Raw genomic sequence first — 27,892 nt, 5'->3', positions numbered from 1 at the left:
TTGCAATTTATTTAATGCTAAAAGTTTCATGCTTCACGTGCAACAAAATATATTACAATGATCACTTTTTAATGTTTTATTCATTGATTAAAAGAATATACATTTAACATAAACCATACAACATCAGTCATCAGGTCAAACATTCAGCTGGTTTCCTTACAGTTTCTGTCAGGAGTTATTTTATCTGATCACACTTACAAGATAAAATCTCACCACATCTGGCATTTGCACACACTGTGCCAGTGGATTCACACTACTGATGTACATATAAAATCCGCATGGTATGTGCTCACTGGAGACAAAACAGTGCACACCTGTCAAAAGGTCATTTTTAATATAAGATGGTAAAACCATTTGTAAAACACATATAAACTTTTTCCATAAATAGAATCATATCTGGACATCTGTTGCATAAATTGTGTTTCCAAAGCTTACAATAGAGCAGCCAGGTCTCAGCACTGCTGGGCACCCACGTTGGCTACTGACTTTATTATTGCAGACTGTCCTATAACATTAAATGCACAACATTCGTACCACTTAGAACTGGGGTCAGGTGGAAGTCTCACAGAGACCACGTCTGTACCGCGGTTGCCCTGAAACAGTTAAATCGGCTTTTAAAGCCTCTCAGATATAACAAGGTTTTAAAACATACTTCATGGAATGTTCTTCATGTATCATAGCAGCTCATACCTGTGATAGAACAAGCTTTCAGTTTTTCCTCTCTACATTCACTATTCACAGTGAAACAGGTGCATGTTTTTTTTCTTTTTTTTTAGTTTAGTTTTTTTTTTCAGAGTTCTGAGGTTGCTGACTGAGCCACAGCACAGCTGTGTACCACAGGTCGAAATTCGACCTTAAATATTACAATCTAGCAGTATCCGGCTGGCCAGAGTGGGCCGGCCCCTGCCAGCATGTGGGCACTTCTTCATTTAAGTCTATTCTTTGGCAGCTGACATGCGTGCTGACAGAGAAAAATCCAGTGACTTGTTGCTAAGGATTTCACGACTAATGTTTGTTTACAAGCATGTGTGTCTACAACTCTGTAGTTTTATCCTCTTTAGGAGGTTTCACCCTGGCATATATATATAGTTTCTTTTTTCCTCCACTATTCAAAATCTGGTCTAAAAAGCTAACTTGAATGCATAATATAGTTGATGAATAAAATTAAGCTACAGTTTAAAAAATCTAGCAAATCAGTGTTCATGTTTATGTAAATGCATTTTTTTAAAAAAGGGGTTAAGCAATGTTCTAATAATATTACACAAAATTCAGAGTGGTAATTGGTGATCAACTATTACATGTATAATGAAAGTTAAAGTTGCCTTTTCTGTTAGATAACTCATATGGATATTATTCCCCTTTCTATTTCAAAAATAAAAATGAGTGAAATGCTATCTGATTGCATGGATGCAGTACATTGCATACAAATCCACCAGGCTATGGATATACAGCTATAGAAGTATAAAAATATTTTGGCTCCTGAGCTGGGAACTCTGACAAAAATAAAAATATCAAAAAGGCAGAGTAACTAAGTGAAAAATTAAGTTAGCCAGCAACCTCAGACAACCCTTCGGTTGTATATCCTTAAGGTTTGGTAACAAGTCTATTAACCGTGAAAGCCCTACACAGTGTCACCTTGAACTTCTAAACCAATACCTGACTACGTTCTTTGATCGAGAAGTAGAATATACATATATAATTCTATAAAGCTAATACTGATTAAACACAGCACATGGATTAATTCACACTATTGGAAAAAAAACATAATAAGACCCTACTTGCATATGTAACCACAGGAATAGTACTTTTAAAAAAGCTAAATGTCTTCACTGAAGCTTTGCATCTCTCTGTAAAAATGGCGATTTGGTTCAGTGAAGACACTGAGTGATTCAATGTCCATGACTGCGTGCCAAGGTTGACCTAAGCCCAGGGATACCTGCTCAATAAGGTTATGCACTGGATCCACATCCTGGTCAGCCAGTTCACCTTGGTCAAAATCAATGCTTTCTTCTGTGACTTCAAGTACTTTTAGATCAGAGCCACGAAGACGAGCAATGGCAATGAGGTTGTGTGCCCACACTGTGTAACCTTAAAAATAAGCAAAGATAATGTTATTTCCTGGCGCTTTGTCTCTTCTCTAAGTTAGATTTTCCTTCATTCAGTAATTTTTATGAGACTTCAAATTTGTACTTCACTTAGCACTTTGATCCTTCATACTGAAACTGGAGAAGGAAACTTGATTGTTAAGCCCACATATATTTTTTAAAGGCCAGATATATGACAATCGCCTCAAGTACACCAACGTGTGTGGTGACCCCAGAGGTGACACAATCTTATTCTGAGACTCAGTCAATTAAGTAAAATAGAAGCCATTCAGTTTATATAAATTAAAAAATGGTCATGGGACCCACATGTATCAACTTCAGATTAAAGTTTACTTCTAGGAAGGAACAGGGGAATGGATGAATAAGCTATATTAATATCTTATTTCTTCCAAGAAGATAAAAAACATTAAAAAAATCTGGCTTAATTTTTAAATAATGTATATTTTATTTAGTACCCACTTTATTCAGTATTTGCAATAAATACTGTTCTGTTCTTTGCTACTACTCCTGATGACTGGTCAAATTATAAGGCAAATGTTGAAAAGCAAGACACACACATTGCCACATATTCATGTGGGGTTAAAAAAAATAGCAGTGAAACAGTTAAGTTACCTTCTTTTCATTCTGTGATGCTTTTAAGTAATCATTTTGTGATAATAGGAAATAACTTATGTATCTATAATTTCTTAATTTCAAATGCTACTCTTGTGAAATACCACACAGAAGAAAAAACAGCAAGGTAGAGCAGAATACAAAATCCTTTTGTGAATATGTATTAAAGAACACAAAAGCCTGAAAATTTAAATATTACTAGGTTTCTAGACATTATAAAGGTCACTTTGTATCTTTTCACTGGCATAAAATGTTTTAGGTATAATACTGATATAGAATTACATTGAATAAAACCACATACCGTGAACTGCCAGAAAGGACAGCTTTGTGCATCTCCATGCTAACAAAACCAATGGATCTTCATTTAGGTTGTCACTAAGATCTGGAAAGCCAGATGTGTCAATGACATCATTCATCAATATAAAATGTGTGAGGAACTTGTCATATTGCCTGGATATAAGATCAACAATAGCTCCTGAAACACAAGTGATGTAGCTATCAAAATGAATTCTTTCTAGTGGTATACTGGGTTTCAGAATCTTTAGCATATCTTCACTCTTGATATCAAATGCCATTATATAGACTCGAAGACTGGCGCTCTTTCCTAACAGGGCTTTCCAATGCTCATCATTTGGCATGTTGTCTAGAGACTTGTGCATCACAGAAGCATTGTGGACCAGGAGAGACAAGCGTTGCAAAGGCACATGGCTGCTGTCAGTTAAGACTCTTGCCATCTCAGTTGTAAAGTCACAGAAATCTAGGGCAAGTGAGCGCAGATTCACGAATCGCTCCAGTTCGACTGCAGTGATAAGAGTGCTGTTGCCAGGAACATTGTTGTCCAGTAAACTCAGGTGCTCCATTGTGTTGGCAATAGAGTTAGGGAGAGATGTCAGTGAAGTTGGGGTAACTATTTCCAGCATAAACCCACAGGATAGCCATTTCAGTTGCCTACTATTACTCAATATTTCTTCAAACAGCTGCTGAATTCTACAAGGAAAACATATGCCACAATAATCTCTAGTTAATAATCACAGTTAGCTCTAATGTTTTAATGCTGACTTGTGAAAATAGGCAATAAATGGCATGCAAGATTGAGACACTTTTTCTCACTGGTTATTCAATCAACAATAAATACCATTACATTTCACAGTAAAATATAATGAGTAAGATGGCTTAAACACATTAGAGCTGTTCCTCATCTAAAGAAAGTAGCATTTTATATCATTATGGTAGAAAAGACATTATTGAAAAGTCAGGCAGAGAAACAGAACTTCTAAATAGAATTATTCAGGAAGTTATGATTTGTCTTAGAAGTCTGATGACATCAAAGTGGTATATACTGATCATTGTATTACAGTTAAAACATTTCCAGGACACATATTCTTTTTAGAAAAGTAATTACTAATCCCAGGTGTCATAAAATAAATTTTTAAAATTAAAAAGGAAAATAACTGATTGTATATTATAATTTCTCAGAATAAACTAAAATGATTATTAATATAAACCCTTTCCACTAATAACTTACTGCTTAATTTTTTTGCCATCAGGGTCCACCTTATTGAGGTATGTACTTGACAAACTTCCTTGCTGTTGTAGAACGCTTATGTCTCCAAAAAGACTAAACTTCTGGAGGTTCCTATAAGAAAAATAATTTAAAATGATTTTCTAAGTAATACAAATATAAAAATATGCAAAAGGAATATTCTCATAGAGTTTCCACCTTACAACTCCGAATCAAGTGCTTTCAGATTGCTTTATGTGCACAATGCAAAACGTGTGAGGCAGGAGAGACATATGAGGTCTCAAGAATGAGAACTGGGTTATAAAGATAGGTTCAGAAATAAGTATTTCAATGAGGATGGGATAGTCTCATATGCCTGAGAATTCTTTGCCAGGTGTAACGTGTAACTATACCTACCTTATTGGGCTTGAGGATGAGTAACAATGACATATAAAGAAATGAACAAGTTGTTTTATTTAGAGAATAGAAAAATAAATCAGTAAATGGCACAGAGTGTAAATGTTCAAAAGCTGGGGTACTGTTCTGAAATTCTCAGTAAGAAATATTATTTAAAATCTGAAGACCATTCTCCAGTTTTACCATCAAACATATGGGTCAGGACTAATGGAGGTGAAAAAAAATTTTAGAGTTCAAATTTCAGCTGTCAGGCATACTTTTTTAAGTTGTGAAAGTGCAAATAAAGGAGAAAACTAGTAACTGGAAAAAATTGTAAATGTGAATAAGCAACTACATATTTCATTTATCACACAAAACTTAAGGAGTAATTTGATAGGAAATGTACAGTCCAGAAATGACAAAGGCATAACTGAAAAAAAAATCAGTTCCTCAATATTTTCTCAATAACCTTAGTTTTGCTGTGATTGTAAAATTTAACTTGAAAAATAGTAATGTATTCACTGAATCACTTCAGAGGGCTCAAGCACCACATGCTGTGGTATAGATGAATGACACTGCAGGGTTGTGGTATGGTGAAGGGCATGTATGTGGTGCCACTTATCACGGGAGCTGTCACTGGGTGAAGTCAGGGTTAAGATTCCCTAAGTATACTGATTATACAGGATCTAATGGATAAGTTGGAGTTTTCCAGAAGAAGGAAGATAAAAAGTTAGTGCTACAGGGAAGTGAAATATCTTCTTGTAGAGCCTCTCTAGTTGCAGGTCACAAAATGAGTTGAAGGGAATCCAGAATGAGTACAGTCAATGAACATGAAACTAGGCTCTCAACATAAATGAAGTTCTACGTGAAAAAGTTTTTGTCTTTACAATAGTTACCCAAGAATGTTTTCCAGCACAATTCCATTTGTGTCTGAAAAATATTACTGTAACATCAGAACAGCCTGGAAGGCCAGCAAAATCAAGTGGAGAAATTAGTTAGGACAGCATGTTAACAACAGAGATGAGAGCTGGGGTTGGACGTTGGTGCTGATGGCGATAGAATGAACAAGTTCAATGAAGCTTGGACTTGAAGAGTTAAGATGTGCAGGTGCTGTCTTAGCTACAGTGGTGAAATACTAGTCAAGTCAAGAGTAACTGTGTTGTGGAATTGCATGGTTGGTAGATCTTGGTGGGATAGGGATTACTAGACTGTATGTTGGTGCTGGTACTGGTGTTAATGGCAGACACTGTCACACAGTGCATTAGGCCACTACTTGGGACACCTGCATCCCATACTGGAATGTTCATTCCAACCCTGGCCTCTCTGCTTCTAATCCAACTCTGCAAATGCACCGGGGAAGCAGTAATGATGCTCAAGTGCTTGGCTTCCTATCACTCTTGTGGAAGACCCAAACGTGGTCATGGCTCTTGGATTCAGCTTGGCTCAGCCCCAGCCATCGTGGGTGAATCAGCTGACAGAAGATTTCTGTCACTCTTTCAAATAAAAAAATCATTAAAAATTAATCATGAGGGCCTGGTGCTATAGCCTAGTGGATAAAATCCTCGCCTTGAATATGCTAGGATCCCATACAGGTGCCTGTTCTCATCCCGGCTGCCCTGTTTCCCATCCTTGCTTGTGACCTTGTGACCTGGGAAAGCAGTCGGGGATGGCCCAAAGCCTTGGGACCCGGCACCTGTGTGGGAGACCCGGAAGAGCTCCTAGCTCCGGGCTTCAGATCAGCTCAACTCCAGCCGCTGCGCTCACTTGGAGAGTGAAACATTGGATGGAAGATCTTCCTCTCTGTCTCTCCTCTTCTCTGTATATCCGTCTTTCCAATAAAAATAAACAAATCTTAAAAAAATCATGAAAAATTTTTTGGGGGGTGAGAGTGAGGTGTGGAATATACAGGAACTCCATTTTACACATGTGAAACTTGTGGTGCCTTTTAGATGATAAGGACTTTCTAAGTTTAGAAACATTCGTCGAGTTTTTGGACTATAAAAATGAGAAATGTGACATTCAACAGCATGTTTCATTAAGAAATAGGGCAGAATGACAGAAATACTAGTTTCATACATACATATCACATAAATCAAGAACAAAAATAGAAAAGGGTTACTAGACAATTCAGAACATTTCAAGGAAAACAAAGGAGAGATTCCTAACGATGGGGCTACCACTATGGAGTAGACGGTTAGCTTGCTGCTTGTACCCTGCATTATAACAGTGCTGGCTCATGTCCTGGCAACTCTTCAATCCAGCTTTCTGCTCATCCTCCTGGGAAGGCAGAAGATGGGGCACAGATGGCTGTTGCAGCCATCTGGGGAGTGAACCAACAGATAACAAGGTCTGTGTGTCCTCCTCTCTCTGCTGTGCTACCTTTCAAATAAACACACAAATTAAAAAAAAATTACTAATGGAAATATACTATGTTTTGATCTTTGAATTTCTGTCCCTTCAGTAAGTTGACTAACAGCCAGAAATAACTATTTAAAAAAAAATCTCAAAAGACAAACTCTGAACAAAAATAATTTTCTTCACTCTCAAAAGGGATAAAACTGTTGATGTGTACTCATATCAGATCCAAAGGACACTTTTCATTTAAAAATGTTTCATTTAAAATATTTTATCCTTTATGTATGTATACTTATTCTAAAGCTGCTATCATGTCAAGAATTATATATAAGAAAATTTGTTCCTTATAATCTTTAGAAAAAAGTCTTTATTTTTGGAGAATGAGTTTTCAAAATATAAAAACTGCAATTACAAATGCTAGAGTTATGCAACACTGATATTTTCCTCTCTTTATTCAATTCAATTTCCACTGACTGCAACTGTATATCCTTAACACTGCTTTCATTTTTCTTTAATTTGAAGTGAATGAACAGGGAGAGGGGAGAGGAAGAGGGGTACAAAGAGGGAAGCAAAAGGGGGTGGAGGGGGAGAGTGGCAAAATGGGAAGAGGGGAGAAGGAGAAAGGGAGACAGGAGAGAAGAGGGGGAAAAGAAAGAGGAAAGGAGGGGGTGAGGAGACAGTAGAAAAAGATCTTGTAATCAAAGACATGTGATGGAGTTCTCAGAAAAGATATGCCTTAGTAGTGAAGACTGATTCGCCTTAGGTACTCAAGGGTGGGGTCAATGTGGCAGAGTAGGTAAGGCCACCATCTGAAACACCAGCATCCTATACAGGCATCAGTTCCTGTCCAGGCATTTCCACTTCAGATCTAGCACCCTATAAATGTGCCTGGAAAGCTGCAGGGGATGGCCCAAGCAACTGGGCCCCTGCACTCATGTGGAAGATCCACTCATGTGGAAGATGGGTGGACTCCAAGTGATCCAGCTCCAGCCATGCAGCCATCTGGAGTGAACCAGCAGATGAGATATCTCCCCTCTTTGGAACTCTGACTTTCCAGTAAATTACTTTAAAAAAGATAGCTAAAGAGGTTTTGAATTTTCCCCAATACAGCTTAAAAGCAAGCCTCAAACGGCAAGTGTTTAGCCTACTGGTTAAGATGCCCACGTACCATACTGGACTGATACACGGGACACCATCACAAAACTGTCTGAAGTAAACAGACAGCAGAACAAAGAATTCAGAAATAGACTCGTGCATACATGGTTTTGTAATTATATAATGTACAGAAGATACCAGAAATGAAATAAAACCTAGCAATAATGAAAACGTGAAAGTGAGTTCCATGTAAAAGTTATTTTCAAAAATAGTGCTGGGACAAAAGGATCCTTAGCTCACACTATAATCAAAATTAATTGTGAAGTGGAGCAACCATTTAAACACAAAAGCTGCATTTCAATACTGCTAAGTAAGACCTGGGAGAAAACTTTTAGAGACGTGGAGTAAGGCAAAAAAAATAATTTTTTTAATGCAAAATATCATGAACCAGTGAGGAAAACGGAATAATTTGCTTTGCATTAAAATGAAAACCTGGGATGGATGTTAGGTAGAGCAGTGAAGACACTGCTTCGGACACTCACATCCCACATCGTAGAGCCTGAGTTCGAGTCTCCACTCTGGTCCCAATTTCAGATTCCTATTAATGTGCACCCACAGGTGACGGCTCAAGTAGCTGGCTCCCTGCCACCCATGTGCTTCATTCTGGCCCAGCCCAGCTGTTGCAGGCATCAGGAGTGAATCAGTGGATGGCATACCTTTGTCTGTTTTTCAAACAAATCAAATAAAATAATTTAGACATTTTAAAGAAGCTTTAAGACATTTGCATAAGAGGCAAGATACAGATTATAGTAAACATTAGTAGGACACTTAAAAAAGTCTAATATTCAAAATGTAGAAAGAAATTTTAAAGATTTAGGACTAATTAGCCAATGAAAATAAAGGCAATACATCTGGACACTGCGCCAAACAGATACTAAAGGCAAACTTCACATGAAAAGATGTTTGATTATTAAATAGAAAATGTAAAATTAAACCTTAATGACATACTGTTCATATATACTCAGAACATCTAAAATTGAAAAGGAACAGCAATATTAATTGTTGGTATGAATGTAGAACTACTAGAACTCATACAGTATAGCTGGAAATGCAAAACCATGTACTTTAAAATAGTTAAAAATAGTTTGGCAATTTCTTTAAAAGTTAAGGATATAAATTGTACTATAAAATTCAACGTTAAAAAAAAGTTAAGGATACACTTGTGTGGTATAATCCAGTGATCCTTGAATCAATTATTTACTTAAGAAAAACGAAAGCATGTACCCACACCTAAAAGAAAAGGCTAACAGTAGCTTTATTCATATCAGAAAAAAAACTAGTAATATCCAAATATCCATGTAGCAAATCATGGCATAATCATGCAATGGAATATTACTTACTCAGCAATAAAAAAGAATGAATTGTTTATGCATACTATAACATGCACTGGTAAAAAAACTATAAAATCCATATTTATTGTATAATTCCATTTATATAAAATCCTCCAAAATTCAAAGCCACAGCGTGCAAAGACTGGTTCATCAATAGCAGAATGGGGGACATGACGGATTAGAGACACGATGAAAGATGCTCTCAGCTCGACCACGGTGGTAACTGCAGAACCGAATTTGAAAGTTTCTAGAACTCAGCTCTTTAAAAATATGTGAATTTTACTGCAATTAAGTTATGCCTCATTAAAGTATCAGCCACACACACAAAAGCACAATTATGCAGTCCTTTTTCATGTTATACTTATCGATATTTTTGGTGTCGTTTCATATTCTCAGATTCTTAAAATATTTTCAACTGGTTTGTTTTCTGAGCCATTTTCCTGCTGTGATCAACACACATTTTAAAAAGGACAAATAAATAAAAAGGACAAATAAATAAGCCTGAATTTTATATCACCTTGTTTAAAAATCTTTAAGGAATTATACCTCTGTTGATTATAAGGAAAAGGCCCAAAAGACTAGCCTGGTGCCATCAAACACCTCAAAATATGGATCTAAAAAAGCTATGTCACACAACTTAGATTATTAAATGGAATATGAGTATTATTGCCTGTGCTGGTCTGTCGGGGGAACTGCTCAGCTGTCCATATCCAGATGCCATCTACTCTGTTACCGTCTTTTCTGAGGCAACCTCCTAAGCCTTTGTAGTCAGCCATACTATGGAATTTATAAAAGGCTTTTGGAATTGTATTTTACTTCATTGTCATCAGTAACACAATTATTTCATGAATGAAGAACTATTTTAGAAGTGCCTTGCCATAATTTTTGACATAAAACAGGTGATCAATGAGTATCTGAAAAATAAATGAATACTTTGAAATGTCCAAGAGCCAATAAGCAGAAATAGTAATTAAGACTATATAGAGGGGCAGTGCTGTGGCTCCACAGGCTAATCTTCCACTTGCTGGTGCTGGCATCCATATGGGAGCCAGTTCTAACCAGGCTACACTACTTCCCATTCAGCTCCCTGCTTATGTGGAGGATGGTTTTGAGGCTTTGGGACTGTGCTCCCATGTGGGAAACCCAGAAGAAGGTCCTTTCCAATAAAATCTTTTTTTTTTTTTTTAAGAGTATTTATAAGTAAGACTAGAAAACAGATACATAGGAGAAGGTAGATCTTGGACAGATTTTGCAAATATGATATTTAATATGGAGAGTTATTTTGAGAGTAATGTTTTAAATCTTTTTTAATAGAAGTATTTTTATTGTGCCCAGATTTTCAGAGAAAAGTAAGAATTAGCTTATGGTAGCAATCAAGTAATTTTATCAGACTAAGAAATGGAAGGTGCCGAGTGGGGGAGAAGAGAACAAATGAGAGCAAGAGCACATACTGCTTTGTTTTCATTCTCGCGTCCATTCCCCAAATGCCCTCAGTGGCTCTGGCCTGGGTCAAGGACTACAGCCAGGAGCCAGGGACTCAACCTAAATCTAGTACATGGTCTGAAGGAACCCAACTATTTGAGTTGTCAGATTCTGCAGTTGAGCTGCCAGATTCTGCATAAGAAAGCTGGAGTTGGGAACAGAACTGGAGACTGAACCCATGCAATCCGATACAGGACAGTGACATCTAATCAGTGGCTTAACTGAGACGTTAAAGGACAGCTCCAAAATTAGTACTAATAAAATTTTTCTCCAATTTATTTACTCCAAAATGTTAGGCAGACTTAATGACTCTAAAATAGGAATTTTGTGTATCTCTACATCCCTTTTCTGCCACGCTAAAACTTTGTGTTGTCACTGTCCTAAAGCACTTAAAACTTCACTTTCAGGACAATGAATTTCCTCAATTACCAAGCAATCTAAAAGTCCTTATCATTAAAGTCATGACTATGTATATATTTGTATATGTGCTTCCATGTGTATACACACACACATATATAGAGACAGTCCTATTCAAATGAACTTCACAATTCAAAGCTATTCAACTCTTTCTGAGGACTGGCACTGTAGTGAAATACGTTAAGCAACTGCCATCCCATATCAGAGTGACTGCTGTTACACTCCCTACTGCTCCACTTCCAACCCAGTTCCTTGCTAATGCAACTAGGAAGGCAGAAGAACATGGCCCAATGGGTTTGGTTCTTGCCATCCATGTGGAAGACCAGGACATAGTTTCTGGCTTCTGGCTTTACCTTGTGTGTTACAGCCATCTGGGGAGTGATTAGCATCTCTGCTTCTCCCTTTCTGATGCTCTACTTGTTGAAGCAATGAATAAAATTTTTTTCATGGTAAAAACTGCTTTATTGGTGGCAGTTAGTACCAGTCAATATATATTGATCTCCAAAGAAAAACTCAGTTTTATTAGGTTACTGGTCATAGAGAGATGAATGCAACTGAACCAAGGTTTCTGGCATGACTCAGGTCAATCCTGCTTCTTGGGAAATGAAGCCCTGGCCAGCTGGTATATGGCATATGTTGTTCCACTGACTGTAAGAACCATGGTGGCTTCATACAGGAGGTCATCTGTGACCCCAGCCTTTAGATGCACTGAAATTCCATTACCTGCTTGAAACACCTTTGGTTTCTCTGGAACTTTATTCTCAAAATATCTGTGTGAAGCAGTGCTTATGGCTCTCTGGGCAATCTGACCAACAGTCAGCAGATTCTGTAGCAACCTGGCTCCGTTATTGCCTACCAACTACGACAACTGAACACCCAAATATTTTTTTTTTTTTTACAAAGTGCATATGAAAGAGTCATTTGTTAACTCATTTCTTAAAAAAAATATATTGGCAAGGCAGAGTTAGAGAGAGAACAATCACATCTTTTGCTTTACTCCCCAAACTGTAGTTTGGAATCCAGGAACTTCTGGTCTCCCACCCAGGTTCAAAGGTTCCAAGGACTTGAGCCATCCCCTGCTGCCTTCCTAAGTCACAACAAGGGAGCTGAATCAGAACTGGAGCAGCTGTGGCTTGAATTTGTGCCCAAATGGGATGCTGGTATTACAGGCAGAAGCCTAACTTGCTACACCACTACACTGGACCCAACTCATTTAATTTTCTTCACGAAACTTATCTTTTCCTTCCCAATCCAATAGTTTTAACTAGCTGGAATCTATTCATTGGGTTATGCTCATTATTAAGCTCAAAAGCACACAGATTAATTTTCCTTGACAGTAATGAGATTGGAAATATTAAATATTACATTTGCTTGGTGGAAATCTCTTAAGAACTTATAATTTTTTTTTCATATACTGACCACATTGCTGGCCTGAATGAAGCACTTCCCTTTATTGACTGGTACAATCAAAATAAACTATGTGATAATTAGCAAGAATAATGCTATTCATATTGTTAAAGAATTGCCCAAGAGAAATGCAGTGTTTAAAGAGTACTGAGAGGGAAATCAAGTTACAAAATGTGGTAATTCACTTTCAGTTTTCTAGTTCATAAAATGTCAAACTTATGAAAAATGTATTACATTAACAACATTTTTTTTACAAACATCATGTTAGTCACATAATTGGTAATCCTGCTCTATTTTAAGTTATTTTTCAACTTTAAAATTACCCCTTCTGTAAATTCATAATCAACTTTGATCTAAAAGCACTGGAAGAGGCACCATGGCACAGCAGGTAAGTCTCCACCTGTGACACCATCACCCCATGTGAGTGCTTATTTAAGTCCAGGCTATCCCTGGACTTTTTTTTTTTTTTAAACTGGAAAGGCAGATCTACACAGACAAGGAAAGACAAAAGTCTTTCATCTGCTGGTTCACTCCCCATGTGGCCATCATAATGGCTGGAGCTGAGCTGATTCAAAGCCAGGAGCTAGTAGCTTCTTTCACATCTTCCAAATGGGTTGGGTGTCCCAAGGCTTTGGGCCATCCTCTCCTGTTTTCCCAGGCCACACGCAGGGAGATGAATGGGAAGTGGATAAGAACCAATGGCCATATGGAATCCTGGCGGATGCAAGGCAAGCATTTAGCCACTAGGCTACTGCGCCATGCCCTCCTCCACTTCTGATCCAGCTCCCTGTTAATGTGCCTATGAAAACAGAGGAAGATGGCCCAAGTATGTTGGCTCCTGTGACTCATGTGAGAGACCCTAATGCTATTCCAGAATCCTGGCTTGAGGCTGGCCCAACCCAGCTCTGGTCAGTGTGGCCATCTGGGGAGTCAACCAGTGAATGGAAGATCTCTATCTTTCCCTTTGTAACTTTGCTTTCAGTAAGAATCACTGATGACGGCTGGTGCTGTGGCACATCAGGTTAAGCTGTTATTTGAGTCTGCATCCCATATTGGAGTGATGCTTTGAATCCTGGCCATGCCATTTCCAATCTAGCTTCCTGCCAGTGCATTCTGAGGAAGCAGATGGTGGTCCTGGCTGCCCAAGATCAGGATGGAGTTCCTGGCTTCTGCCTTCAATGTGGCCCAGCTCAGGCTGTTACCTGCATCTGATGAACCAGTGGGTAGAATTATCTTTTTTCTGTCACTCTGACTTCCGATTAGAGATCAAAGAACATTAAAAAAAAAACAAAAAGAAGCAAAAACTCAAGTGACATGCCCAAGACCTGTTGAAATATTAAAACACACACACACACTCCAGACTTTCACACATCACCTGCCCATAATATTCACCATATTTAAAAATGTATACCCCTACTTAAAACTGCCAAGCTCTAAACTCTACTTCCGTCAATGTTTAGTTAATACAGCATAAGCAGCTTGTAGCCAATGACAAAGATTATTCATTACACCTAATTACTGATAGAATTACTACCGCCAATTTATGGCTGTCTTTTGTAGTTAATTCCTTTCTTCTCTTATTGGTACCTTCATTTGCAATTTGCTGATATTTTATAGTATTATGTTTTAGTATCTTATGTATCTACCATGTTTCTTATGATTGTCCTGGGGCTTATAGAATAACCTGATAAATATAGCACATGTGTTTAAGGAACTATGATTACATACAAGAACTCTAGCACTTCCTATTGATGTTCCAATTCCTTACTTTTACATATCTATTAGTCATTATATTTATTCTTAATATTTTAACATTTTAATAGTTACACTATTTATTTATTTTACACTGTTGATGATTTATTTGAAAGGCAGAGCTACGGCAAGAGTGGGGAGACAGAGATCTTCCAATCTGCTGGTTCACTCTCCAAACGGCTGCAATAGCTAGGGCTGGGTCAGACTGAAGTCAGGTACTAGGTGCTTCATCTTGTTTCTCAATGGAACACAGGAGCTCAAATACTTGGACTATCTGCTCATGTTTTCCCAGACACATCGGAAGGAAGCCGAATCAGAAGTACGATAGCTGGGACATGAACTGGTGCCCATATGGGACGCTGGTGTTGTAGGCAGTGGCTTAACCGATTACAGCATAATGCCTGCCCTCTGTCTTAACATTTGTAATAGAAGTAAAGGGACTAAGGCATAATTTAACAGTATTAGAGTGTTCTGTACTTGTATACATTTAACTTCACTAGTGAGTTTTATACTCCTATGTGGATTGTGCTGTGTCTGTTTCAACTTGAGGAATTCCCTTCAGCATTTCTTGTAGGTCTAGTTGTGTGATGTTTCAGCTTTTATATCTGCCAAAGTCTTTACTTCTTTATTTCTGAAGGACAGTTATGCTGAAAATTATTCTAGGTTGATTTTTCCTTTCAGCACTGTGAATGTATATCCCATTCTCTTCTGACCTGCAAGATGTCTGCTGAGAAATCTGTTCCATCCTATAGGGAATCTTTTGTATGCAATAACTCACCTTTTGCTATTTTCAAAACTCGGTCTTTAGGCTTTGATGACTATAATTGTTCTGGTGTGTGCTACCTGAGGTTCATCCTGCTTGGTATTCTTTGAGCTTCATGAATCTGATGTCCATTCCTTTGCCCAGATTTGGGAACACTTTAGCTGTTATTTCTTGAAACGGGCTTTTGGCTCTTTTCTCTGGTCTTCTCAGATATCCACTGCTGATAATGGTTCACTTGATGGGGTCAGATAATTTCCACTGGCTTTCCTTATTTTCCTTTGGCTCTTTTCATTAGATAAACTTCAAGTGACTTGTCTGAACTCACTGACTCATTCTTCTGCTTGATTATGGCTGCTACTGAGCTCCTTTAGTGAAATTTTCAGTTTAGATATTACATTCTTCATCTGTATTTCTGTTTATGCCTTCCATTCAGAAATTTAAAGCCTTTTCATCTTAATAAACACTTGTTGTACACTGTGGTTGTAACTTTTGCAGTTTAAGACATAATAAAAAAATGGCATAAATTCTCTTTCGATCTTCACCATTTCATAGTTTTTCTTACAAGAACTCTTAGTAATGTTAGCATGACTTTTTTTTCAATTCAAGATTTGTCATCTTTTCACTTAAATGAAGTACTTTATAGCTTTTCTTTGTCACATCTGAATTTCTAGTGACACTCTACCACTGAGTGACTAATGGATGGGCAGCATCTACAGCACAGGTATGATAAACAAAGAAATGCTCATATACCTGGCAGGACACAGTGGCATGCCATGAGGTTTTATCATGCTACTTAGCACTCAATTGAAAAATGGATGTACAGTTTATATCTGGAATTTTCCATTAAGACGTTTTTGGATTACACTTGACTGTAGGTAACTGAAATCACAAAAAAACTAAAAACAAGGGGTAACTACTTGGTGATTCCCCTGGTGCTTGTGCATTTGAATGAAAAGCATTAGCACTTCTTTTCTAATCTCACAAATTAGTGTCAGCTGTAAGTGACTCCCCTTTCCCATTGTCTCTAACTGCCCAGGCATGTATGTTCTGCTGTTCCTTTGGAATAAATAAAGCAAAATGCAAACCAGCCCCTTCGGAATTTAAAGGCTGGGAGCACATTCACTTCATGTTTCTCCATTCTCTCCGGGTGGTAAAGCCTATTTTAAGTCTTTTCCCAATCTTGCTAAACAGTGCCAGCCGCAGGAGAATGTTAACCCATTTTCTTCTGTTCTTAGCTACCCAGCATCTGGGTTCTTGACCAGTCTTTCATTGTTAGCTATGAGTAAGATAGAAATCTGTTTCTTGGAGAACACATCAAGAGGCCAGACAATTGAGCACTCGCTCCACTATGGAAGAAAGAAGGGGGCAGGCTCTTGGCTCTGAGCTAAGGGGAAGAAGGCTAGGGGGAGATGTGGGCAACGTGAGTTTGCTCTTCTCCCTTGCAATGGTGTGACCTTTTTTAGCTTTGTGCTTCTTTGGGGAGCTACAACTTAACAGGATTCTGAATTTCTCACAAAGGAATTTTCATCCACTTAGTGTTATCTCAATGTTTTAGTGGGGAAAAAACACTTCTACTCCATCATCTTGTTTTAATGATATGATTTTTGATTATGTATAAGATGTATGACATAAATTAGTGAAAAAATATAAAATAACAAAGTATTCTGGTTTTGCCGGAATATGTATCATATCTTATGAGTAATCATCTCCGATGGGTATTTAAAAATTTATTTTTTTCCCACTGGAAAGTCAGATACACAGAGAGGAGGAGACAGAGAGGAAGATCTTCCTTCCTTTGGTTTACTCCCCAAGTGGCCACAAAGGCAAGAGCTGAGGCCATTTGAAGCCAGGAGCCAGGAGCTTCTTCTGGGTCTCCAATGAGGGTGCAGCTCCCAAGGCTTTGGGTCATCCTTGGCTGGTTTTCCAGGTCTCATCAGGCAGAGAGCTGGATGGGAAGCAGGGCTACCAGGATTAGAGCCAGTGCCCATATGGGATCCTGGTGCGTACAAGACAAGGACTTTAGCCGCTAGGCTACTGCGCCATGCCCTCCGACAAGTATTTAAAATTTCATTTCCTTTTTTCCATATTTTCTATTATTATAAACACATTACTTGAGAATTTAGGAAAAAAAATTAGCTTTAAGTATCTTATTTACACTAAAATTAAAATAGACACAAGACAGCTGAATAGTAATCCATAGCCATTTTAAGATGTATAGAACCAGGTTGTATATAAATTAAAATCAATACCATGTCAATTAATTCCATAACGTTCTAAATTGTTACTGATGTTACGCTGGGGCTTTCAATTGATTGGGATGATACTCTGCCAACTCTACCTTCAGACGAGAGATGGTCTCCCCAAGAAACCGCTGAACCTATCCGGACAATAAGATGCTGGACTTTATGCTTGGTAGATGCTTGCAATGAAAGAATCTTAACTGAACTTGAGCTGTGGTAATGCAACAAGGTGGAGGAATCCACCATGAGGGGAGGGTTTGGGGAGAAGTGGAGAGAATCCCAGTACCTATAATACTGTGTCACATAATGCAATGTAATTAATTAAAAAAAAAAGTATCTTACTTACAAAAACTTAATTCACTTCAAAATATTTAAAACCAATAGACTGCATTATAGTAAACTTTACTAAGTTAATATAACAAGACTGTAAATATTTCTACTTGTAGCGTCAATTACATCATATATTTAAATCTTCTGTCAATGTCAGAAACATACCACTTAAGGGCATCTGAGGAAAATTCTAACTGTAGAAATACAATGGAAATAATATTGTTATAGTAGAATATTACATGGAAAAACCTGCTTTACAGAATAATATTCTTTTAAGATTTGTGGAATCATCCAATCTACTCCGCTTTGCTTTACTGATGAAAATTCAGTGACTTATCAAGGGCTAAATTAGTTAAGGCAGAGTCAGGTTAAAAAAAAAATCAAGATTTTGACTCCCACTATGTTCATGTTATTTCTCATAATTAAACCATGTGCTTGAATAGAACATAACAGCCTTAGGAATATAAGAGGAAAAATTACTAGTAGCAATGTTTTAGAACAGCACATGAAAGACAGTTGTGGGAAAAAGTTTTTGGATATTTATTTTCACATTCAAAATGAAGATTTATTAATGGATATGGAAAACAAAATTTAAAATTTAGATCAGAAAAACAGGCAGCTTTTAAAGATAACATGTTGAAATTAAGATTATAGAAAACAGCAAGGCCAAGAAATCTGTATATAGTTTCTTTTTTTAAAAAAAGATTTATTTATTTTTATTGGAAAGTCAGATTTACAGAGAGGAAGATCACCCATCCCTTGGTTCATTCTCCAAGAGGCTACAATGGCATGGAGCCTCTTCTGGGTCTCCCTCGGTCTCCCACGTGGATATATGATTTCAGGTAACTCATTATTTGTTTCAGATTAAAATGAGACTGAGAAGAACTATATAACACTAGATAAGAACCTACTGAACCATGGCAAAGAACAGATACTCCATTTTTTGGGCAGTAGACTCTACCAATAGTAAATGCTACATAACATTTTCACAATCTTCAATTGAAGGTAAAATCTGGGCCCAGCGCGGTGGCCGGGTGGCTAAAGTCCTCACCTTGAACGTGCTGGGATCCCATATGGGCGATGGTTCTAATCCTGGCAGCCCTGCTTCCCATCCAGCTCCCTGCCTGTGGCCTGGGAAGGCAGTCGAGGATGGCCCAGGGTGTTGGGGCCCTGCACCTGCGTGGGAGACCTGGAGGAAGTTCCTGGATCCTGGCTCCAGATCGGTGCAGTGCCAGCCATTGTGGTCACTTGGGGAGTGAGTCATCGGAAGGAGGATCCTCTTCTGTCTTTCCCTCTCTCTGTATATCTGACTTTGTGATAAAAATAAATCTTAAAAATAAATAAATAAAAGGTAAAATCTGTCAACCGAGTTTTATTTTATTCTTTTATTTATTTTTCAATAGTAAGTGTGACTATTGTGTTCTCTCTTTTGTAGTTCCAAATTGGGGAACTTTTTGCGACAGTAGTTTGCCTTGGTTCCTTTCATTCCACACGATCCCAAATGACTAACCAAGTCTTCAGTTCTACTTAATCTAAAATCTAAACAGCTTCATCTTGTTAGTGGCTACTACATCAGACATCACAGTAAAGCCCAGAAATAAGTTACCTTATTAGCTATATAAGGACCTGTTAGCCACAGGTTATTTCCGGGTTTCATCTAGGAATATCCATCATCTAGAGAGGTCATTTGCACAATATTTAATGAAGTTGCCTGGGATGCTGGCATTCTGTGTTGGAATACCTAGGGTTCTCATCTTGGCTACTCTGTTTCCAACTCAGATCCTGCTACTGCACACTGGGATGCAGCAGGTAACTTTGGGAGAGCAGTACTGAGTTCCTAGCTCCTGGCTTCCACCTGGCCCAGCCTCAGATTCTGCAGGCATCTGGGGAGTGAACTAGCACAGGGGACATTCCTGTTTGCCTTTCAAATAACAGGTTACCACTCATTAGAAAAAGAAAACCCAAAGGTTACACACCAAATATTCATGTAACTAAAACCGACTTTTAAAACTATTTAACTTGCTGTTATAAGATAACTTAACAATAGCAAGGGCAGGAAAATGAAAAGTGAAAAACCTTTTTTTTTTTAAAAAAGAATTACTTATTTTTTATTGGAAATTCAGGTTTACAGAGAGGAGAGAAAGATCTTCTATCTGCTGGTTCACTCTCCAACTGGCTACAATGGCTAGAGCTGAGCTGATCTGAAGCCTGGAGCCAGGAGCTTCTTCCAGGTCTTCAACAGGGGCGCAGGGCCCAAGGATTTAAGGCATTCTCTATTGTTTTCCCAGGCCACAAGCAGGGAGGTGAATGGAAGTGGATCAGCTGGGACATAGACTGGCATCCACATGGGATCTGGGCACATGCAAGGCAAGGACTTTGGTTACTAGGCTACTGAACCAAGCCTGTAAAAAAAACATTACTTTTTTTTTCTTCATTGCCTATACTTAATCAGCAGTGCATTTAGTTGTACTTCTTAAATATCTATTCTGAATGCATCTGCTTTGTTTTACCTTCCTTTCCACATTTAGTCTACTGTCATATCGTGTATGGATGACTTTAACAGCTTCTCACCGAGTCTCCCTTCTTCCCTCCTTGTTACTCATTATACAGAACCCAGAGATTGTCTTAAGACGTGAATTAGATCACATTATCATTATCCTCAAATTTGCTTCAATGACTTCTAGAATTCAGCTTAATCTTCATTCTATTAGCCCACATAACCTCATTCCTTCCTCCCACTACCTTTTAGAAGTCACTGACACCACTCCTTCCCTCATTTAGTGCAGTCCTGTGACTTTTTTTTTCTTTCTATTACTCCAATGGGGGGGAAAATGGCTCTGGCTTAACTGAAGCTTTGGTGCTTAGGTTTTTGCATCTGTAATGCTGTTTGCTCAGATTTTTCAGGTGAGCTACACGAATGACTTGAATGTTGAATTTTCTTTGATCACTCTACCACTGCCCTCTAGTCACTCTTATGTTTTCATAAATTAAAATAATCTTGTTCTCGTTTTTTTTTTCCTTTGGTTTTCCCTTCTAGAATGTTGACTCATGAGAACAGGGAACTTATCTTTACTACTTACAGCAGGATCTTGGTACTTGGGAGAAGAAAAGCCTAGATTTTCTGTTAACTGTCACCTCATGCCCTGTAAAAACTCTTCCAAGGCTTCTTCAGAAATAGCAGTATGTTAAAATGGAACTATTTCAGTCATCTTACTTAGATGTTTCACACCTTCATTATTAAGCCAGAAAAAACAGTAGTTAATTTAAAAAGTTCTATATAAAAAGAAGTTTTATTACCTATCCTCCATCTATTGATTCTCAGTAATCCTATAAAGGCCCCAATGGACTAGAGAGCTGAATGTCCTCTGTGGAAGTTAAGTTTCTTTAGTCTCCCTTCTCAATGATCTTAAGGTCCTCCCTGAGAAGCACATCAATCTGTTAAGTCTTAAAGTGAGGACTCAGAGCATACAGTCTCGCTTCCTTTTCTACAGGCAGTGTATACTGGTTACAGTTTCATATTTTACGGTATTTATTCTGTAAATAGAATTCTTTAAGCAAACCATAATGAATTAAGCCTTCAAAAGTACTCTGTAGTGTATTTTTTTACACTATTATGAGCAAAATATTTGAAGGCAAGTTCCTCATTACTATCTCTTAGGTAGTAATCTGAAATGTCCAATTTTTAACCTATTTTATGACATTATTTCTAAATGACTGTGTTACTGTGTCTTGGCAGACTAATATTAAAAGGAACAATACAAAGGTAAGACTTTCACTGTGTGTGTTAAACTAACAAGACCAAATTTAAAATATATATATTATTTTCATCTTATTTTAAAGATAGAGGGAGAGGCATCTTTTATTTGCTTTTCAGACCCCAATGGCCCACAACACCCAGGACTGGGTCAGGCCAAAAGCCAGGATCCCAGAACCTCTCATGGGGAACAGGGACCAAGGAATTTGAGCCATCATCTGCTGGCTCCCAGTGCGCACATCAGCATGAAGCTGTAAAGGAAGTGGGGTAATCCAGGACTCAAATCAGGCACTCTGCCCTGGGTGTGAATGTCCCAAGCATGAATTTAACCACTGTGCCACATGCCTGGCCTTTTACGAAATCTAACAAATATTAATGGTTCTTTTGCTATGTAGAGGGTATATAGGTTGGTAAATTTACAAAATGCCAATCTATATATGGCAGTTAGGATTGCCATCTAAGAACTTTAGTGAGAAAGTCACCCTTATGCAAAATCTTTCCTCTGTTACTATGTTCATTTAGAAAAGGGCTACTCCTAATTTTGTATTTCCTCCAAGTATATGTAAAATATTTACACAAAATCCAGGAAGCTACAAAGCAAATAATTTGCTTATGACTACTGTTTAAAAATATATACTTAAGTATATTATGAATGATAATAAATCTCACTGACCACGAACTTTGATTTTTCCTAAGGTGTCTCAAACAGCATTTCAACAAGCAGGATTTAACAGCCAGATTAAGTGCTAAGAATATTATTTCTAGATTCACTGTCTTGAATGTCTAGGTACAATTTCTCATAGGAGGGCCTGGTGTGGTAGCCTAGTGGTTAAAGTCCTTGCCTTGCATGCACTGGGATCTTCTATGGGCACTGGTTCTATCCTGGTGGCCCCGCTTCCCATCCAGCTCCCTGCTTGTGGCCTGGGAAAGCAGTCGAGGACGGCCCAAAGCTTTGGAACCCTGCATCTATGTGGGAGACCCAGGAAGAGACTCCGGGCTCCTGGCTTTGATAGGCGCAGTACTGGCTGTTGCAGCCATGTGGGGAGTGAATCAACAGATGGAAGATCTTCCTCTCTGTCACTCCTCCTCTCTGTATATCTGATTTTCCAATAAAACAGAAAAAAAAAAAAAACCCCACAATTTCTCATAGGATAAATATGAAGAAATGTAGTCTGTTTAATCTACTATGGTTGAATGAGTACTGACTGTACTTCCATTTTCGCTATTCATCAAGGCAGTGGCTACGTTTGGTCCCTAGAGGCAAGGCAAGTTCTCAAACCTGAAGGACTGTGTGTTACCTTCCAAGACACTTCAGCACCTCCTTGAGCCCCATTAACTATGCCTAATACTTGCCATTGTGGTGGCAGCTACAATCATTTTGTATATACAACCCAAGAATAAAAAAACAAAAAAGCCGGGCCAGCGCAATAGCGTAATGGTTGAGGTTCTCGCCGTGAGCACGCCCGGATCCCATATGGGCGCTGGTTCTAGTCCCTGCAGCTCCACTTTCCATCCAGCTCCCTGCTTGTGGCCTGGGAAGGCAGTCAAGGATGGCCCAAGGCTTTGGAACCCTGCACCCACGTGGGGGACCTGGAGAGGTTCCTGGCTCCTGGCTTTCAATCGGCACAGCACCAGCCGTTGCGGCCATCTGGGGGTCAATCATCGGACGGAGGATCTTCCTCTCTGACCCTCCTCCTCCTCTTTGTACGTCTGCCTTTCCAATAAAATAAACAAATCTTAAAAACAACAAAAAAGCCATATCGGCATCTTTTAAAAATTCCTACAATTCAAGGTTACAATTTTAGTTCTCCTAAGGGAATATTCTGAATTGCATAAAGCCAATTCAACACAAAGCCTGGAAGCAGAATGTTTATCAAACTGATATGAATCACACTCTTTTTCTACTTACAGATTGCCAAAAATCATAATGCAAAACCACAGTAAATTAAACTTGGGAATTTAAAGACAACATCAAATCTTCTGTATTCATACACACACACACACACACACACACACGCTGTTAAAATATTTACTTGTAAGTTACCAGGAAGACAAGTTACTAAATAAACAACTTAGCTTAAAACATTTTCAGTTTTGTTAAAATCTAAAGGAAATGAATCCCATTTATATTAACACTTGCATTTTTTCAATAGTACTAAAATATATCAATATTTTTATAAAGTGGACATTTCTACACATATTTTAAATGTAAATCATTATAATTATATATTTATAATATTATAATCTTAGACACAACGAACATGCTGCTAAAAGAGCACCGTCCCTAAAGCAGATGAGAAGAAATTCAAATCAGTTTGCCACAGCTGATCTAGAAGCAGAGGCACATGTGGCTCTGTAAGATAGGTACCCTGGAATACTAATAAAAGTAGCAGGGGTAAGGGAGTTACAGAGGAGAATTAAACTACAAATACTACTTTGCTTATGTAATGTTGCCCAGCCAGTTATTAAAACATGCAAAAGGAACTAGGCTCTGTGTGAGGCTTATTCCTACACGTTCACATTTTCGGGATGGTTTACACAAAAGTGCTACCTAATTTCAGAACAGGAATCAGTGCTGTGGCACAGCACATTAAACCATACCTGCAGTTTTGGGCACCTCATCTGGTTCTGCTTTAGAAGAAGGTCCAAGTCCTAACCTCACAGAAGTAAAATGGGTTTCTCACTGGACTTAAACTTCATCTTGGTATCATTAGTAAGCATTCCCAAGCTTTGAAAACATTTAGGTTGGCTAGTCCTCCAGGGGTATGTTCAACTCTGAGAAAACAATCTCCAACCAACTTTAAGCCCCCACAGCCTCTCTTGCTAAATGAAACAGTACTACAGCAATGGTTCATCTGTTCCAATCTACGGCCACGGAAAGGATGAAAGACAGAGGGCCTGGAAGACGCCAGGAGTGATGCTTGATGACCACTGGGCTCATTCTCAGGTATAAAGCACCATCACAAGTTTCATGTGCCCTCTGCTCAGGGAAATGGCCAGGCTAGAACCTTGGTATCTCTGCTGAGTGGGGGTGAACCGTGAGGCGGGCTAAACGCAGCCAAAGGAGACAAACACAGGTGCCTGGAGTTAACCTGGAGCCAGCAGCCCCAACTCTTACTTCTTAACCTGATTCAGACTCCGAACTAAGTATCTGCATAGCATTAAACCAGGGCCTGCTCTCCACCCTGTTCAACAGGACACTGCTGCTGGAGCAAAACAATACTGTGACCATGTGTGCATCACTTGACCCTATTAACCATCAGTTTCTTGTCTATAAGGTAGGGATAATGAGGGCTGTCCTGCCTGACTCACAGGGCCACCGAAAGGCTCAAACAAGACTGTGATGCAAAAGTAGCTGTGAAGTCCTAAACCACTAACCTATGCAAAACTCTCCTCCAATTTTCAAATGCTCTCCCAACTCTGAGTTTTACTGTAACAAGAATATTCAGGTGTTGAAAATCTACCATTATTAGGGCTTCAGAAGGACAAGTCTTAAGCTTAGCAGCCAAATTGCTGCTTGGGAGACCTCACGTCCTTTAGCTGAGTGGCAGCCAATCCCAGCTTCCAGTGGTCAATGCACACCCTGGAAGGCAGCTTGGGTCCCGGGCACCAAGTGGGAGACTGGGATTGAGTTTGGTTTCTGGTTTTGCCCCGGCCCAGCTTGGCCACTGCACGGATCTGGCAACTGGACCAGCAAATGGAAGCTTAGCAAAGGCAAGTGCAGGCTGCATCTTTCTGCCTTTCCAACACATGAAAACTAAGACAAATGGTGTGTGGAGAGGTGGGGGGGGGGGGGCGTGGATAAAAGAAAATGTGGAATAGGGTGATGGGTAAGACACGGTGAGCCAGCTAAAGAAATAACAGCAAAATCTTGATGCAAAACCTGGGTAGTTGTGTGTGTGTGTGCACACGCGCTTACTCTTTGAAGACACTGGCCAGCTCCCACGTCCCACGAGTCCCTGGGCAATACCGGGTTACTTTTAAATGGATCACGGGGAACAAGCTGACTATGGAAATTCACAAATCCTGACACTCCACCTCTTTACCCAGTACCCTTTACAAGCACTTCTCAGGCTCTGGCTCAGTTAATCAAAACCGTTCTTGATAAGAAAATGGCTGTTGCAGACTTCTCTGAGAGCGGGTCTGTAACTAAGAGGCACAGGATGCACAACTACTCCTTGCTCCCACAGCCAAGTATCCACGTCTAACGGACAGGTTCGGAGTCAGAAAACACGGGTGGTGGGTGTTCTGTGCCTCTCCCCACCCCCCACCCCCCACCCCCCATAGCTCATCAAGCCTCAACTCTGCCATCTGTGAAAGCAACGACGGCGCTGGTCGGGTCCATCCTCTGGCCACGGCCACCGAGAGGATGAATGACACAGGCCCCGGGAAACGCCAGGCGTGGCGTCTGATGACCACTGGGTCCATCCCCGCGTACACAGCACCCCCAACAAGTCCGGGTAAGGCTTCTCCTCTGGGACATCGCTAGGTTAGAACCCTAACACCTCCGATTACGGAGAGAGAACACCGAAGCGGGCTAGACGCATCCGGCGGAGGAAGCAACTTCGGGGTGCCGGGAAGCGGGCGGGCGCGGCGCCGGGGGGTTCCCCGAGGCTCCTACCTGTTGTTCCGGATGCTGACCAGCACGCACAGCACCAGCTCCAGGTAGGTGCGCAGCACTTCCAGCCAACGTGCCGACACCTGCAGGGCCTCGACTTCTTCCCCTCCGGGGCCGCTGTCCGAGCCACCTCCGTCGCCCGGGCCGCCGCCTCCGCTCAGGTAGTTCTCGGCGGTGAACTCAACACGCAACTCCCGTACGAACCAGCCGCACTTGCGCATGAGGAATTCGAGCCGGGGCTGCTCCGCGGGAGAGACGCGGAGGCAGATGCGAAGCTGGGGCCAGAGGGCCGGGTAAAAGAGGCACTCGCGCCAGTGCGAGCAGGAGGCCGAGGCCCGCAGCCGGTCCGGCGCGGGCAGGAAGGAGAAGATGTGCACGATCAACTCGCTGGGCAGAGACGCGGCGCCCGCCGCCTGCCCGCACAGAGCCATCCGGCCGCGCCGCCGGCCGCCGGCTCCCGGCCGCCCCCGCAGTCCTCGGAGCAGCCCCCGCAGCCGCCGCAGCTGCTGCCGCCGCTGCCGCCGCCACCGCGCCACCCGAGCGGCCCCGGCCCGGCTTCGAGCTCCCGGGGGTCGGGGCTGCGGCACTGACAAGAACAACAACATCAATGACAAGGAAGAGGGGGGCGGAACCGTCGTGGGTCTCGGCGGAACCAAGTGCCGCGCGAGTGCAGGAGGCGGGGGGGGGACGCTGTGCGGGAGCGGCCCGCGAGAGAGGCAGCCTTTGGCCTTCCCTACTCGACGCCCACGCTCCCGGGGCCCGCACCCTCGGCCCCTTCAAGACCCTCGGCGCGAGTCTTCGGAGGCCCGGAAGCGGTGGGGCTTCTCCTGAGGAAATGGCAACCCTCCCCGCACCGGGAGGCGGGGGCAAGGCAGTGGTAGGAGCTGGGCCTGACGTCGCGCTCGGTGGGAGGAGCCCGGCCCCGACGGACGCGACTTCCGGGAAAGGGAAGCGTTCTCTCTGGGTTACTGCTAGGGAAGGAGGCGAGCCACGTGACCTCGGACGCACTAACGCACGCACGCACGCACGCCGGCCAGCCGAGCGTAACGCCCAACGGCACGGGGAGTGGGCGGTGCTTCCTCCGGTCCCCGCCCCCGGCGCCTCCTCCGGTCCCCGCCCCCTACCCCGACCGCCCCCTCGCGGAGCTCGCTGCGCTCCTTCAGGTGTGCGAGTTACTCCCGTGCTGCGTGGGTGAAAAGTGGCCGAATTCGGCTTCGGTTCGAGAAATTCATAGAACTTGTCTGTAAATGTTGCTCGGTGGTGGGCTCAGCTCAAGTGCCCGCATGCAGGGCTCTTCCTCAGCCGTCCCGCCCGCCTAGAGGACTAAGTATTAGGCGCCCCTTACGGTGTGGGGAGCGGGCCGACTCGCGGGCTAAACGGGACTGGTGTGTCAGGCGACAGAGACAGTTCAGAGGCCACCACGAGCTACCTCAGAGGCCACCCTGCGTCCCGCGGGCACCGTGCAGGGTGACCCGTGCACACGCTGGCGTGTGGAGCAGGAGTGAGCGTGGGGCCGAGACGGAGAGCAGGAGGGCGGCCCGCGAGGCTCCCCCGCCCGTCGGCCGACTGAACCGGGGGGAGCAGGTTCGCCCCCATGCCACCTCCCAGTTGACAGGGGGAGTTTGGGAACCGTGTCCCTTCACTCTACCACCAACTGACTTGACGTAACAGTTG

At 41.0% G+C, this 27,892-nt stretch overlaps 2 protein-coding genes across 2 annotated transcripts; both read right to left on the bottom strand.

Moving 5' to 3' along the window:
- Nucleotides 1-65: 65 nt before the first annotated feature.
- On the bottom strand, nt 66-27,168 carry FBXO33 (F-box protein 33). The gene is made up of 4 exons (XM_040968367.1): nt 26,222-27,168; nt 4,243-4,353; nt 3,019-3,704; nt 66-2,088 (listed from the first exon to the last, which is right to left on the bottom strand). Exons 1-4 carry the CDS (start codon nt 26,821-26,823, stop codon nt 1,817-1,819), a joined length of 1,671 nt encoding a protein of 556 aa, XP_040824301.1. The 5' UTR covers nt 26,824-27,168; the 3' UTR covers nt 66-1,816.
- Nucleotides 10,621-26,028, bottom strand: LOC121149246 (cytochrome c oxidase subunit 7A2, mitochondrial-like). Its single transcript, XM_040969745.1, has 2 exons — nt 25,879-26,028; nt 10,621-12,213 (listed from the first exon to the last, which is right to left on the bottom strand). Exons 1-2 carry the CDS (start codon nt 26,026-26,028, stop codon nt 11,938-11,940), a joined length of 426 nt encoding a protein of 141 aa, XP_040825679.1. The 3' UTR covers nt 10,621-11,937.
- Nucleotides 27,169-27,892: the final 724 nt, after the last annotated feature.

This window comes from Ochotona curzoniae, unplaced genomic scaffold, assembly GCF_017591425.1.
Source record: "Ochotona curzoniae isolate NIBS_2020 unplaced genomic scaffold, NIBS_Ocur_1.0 scaffold_4701, whole genome shotgun sequence".
Classification (NCBI taxonomy): Eukaryota; Metazoa; Chordata; class Mammalia; order Lagomorpha; family Ochotonidae; genus Ochotona; species Ochotona curzoniae.
Note: the sequence above shows the minus strand (reverse complement) of the source record. Positions and strands in the feature narration are given on the sequence as shown.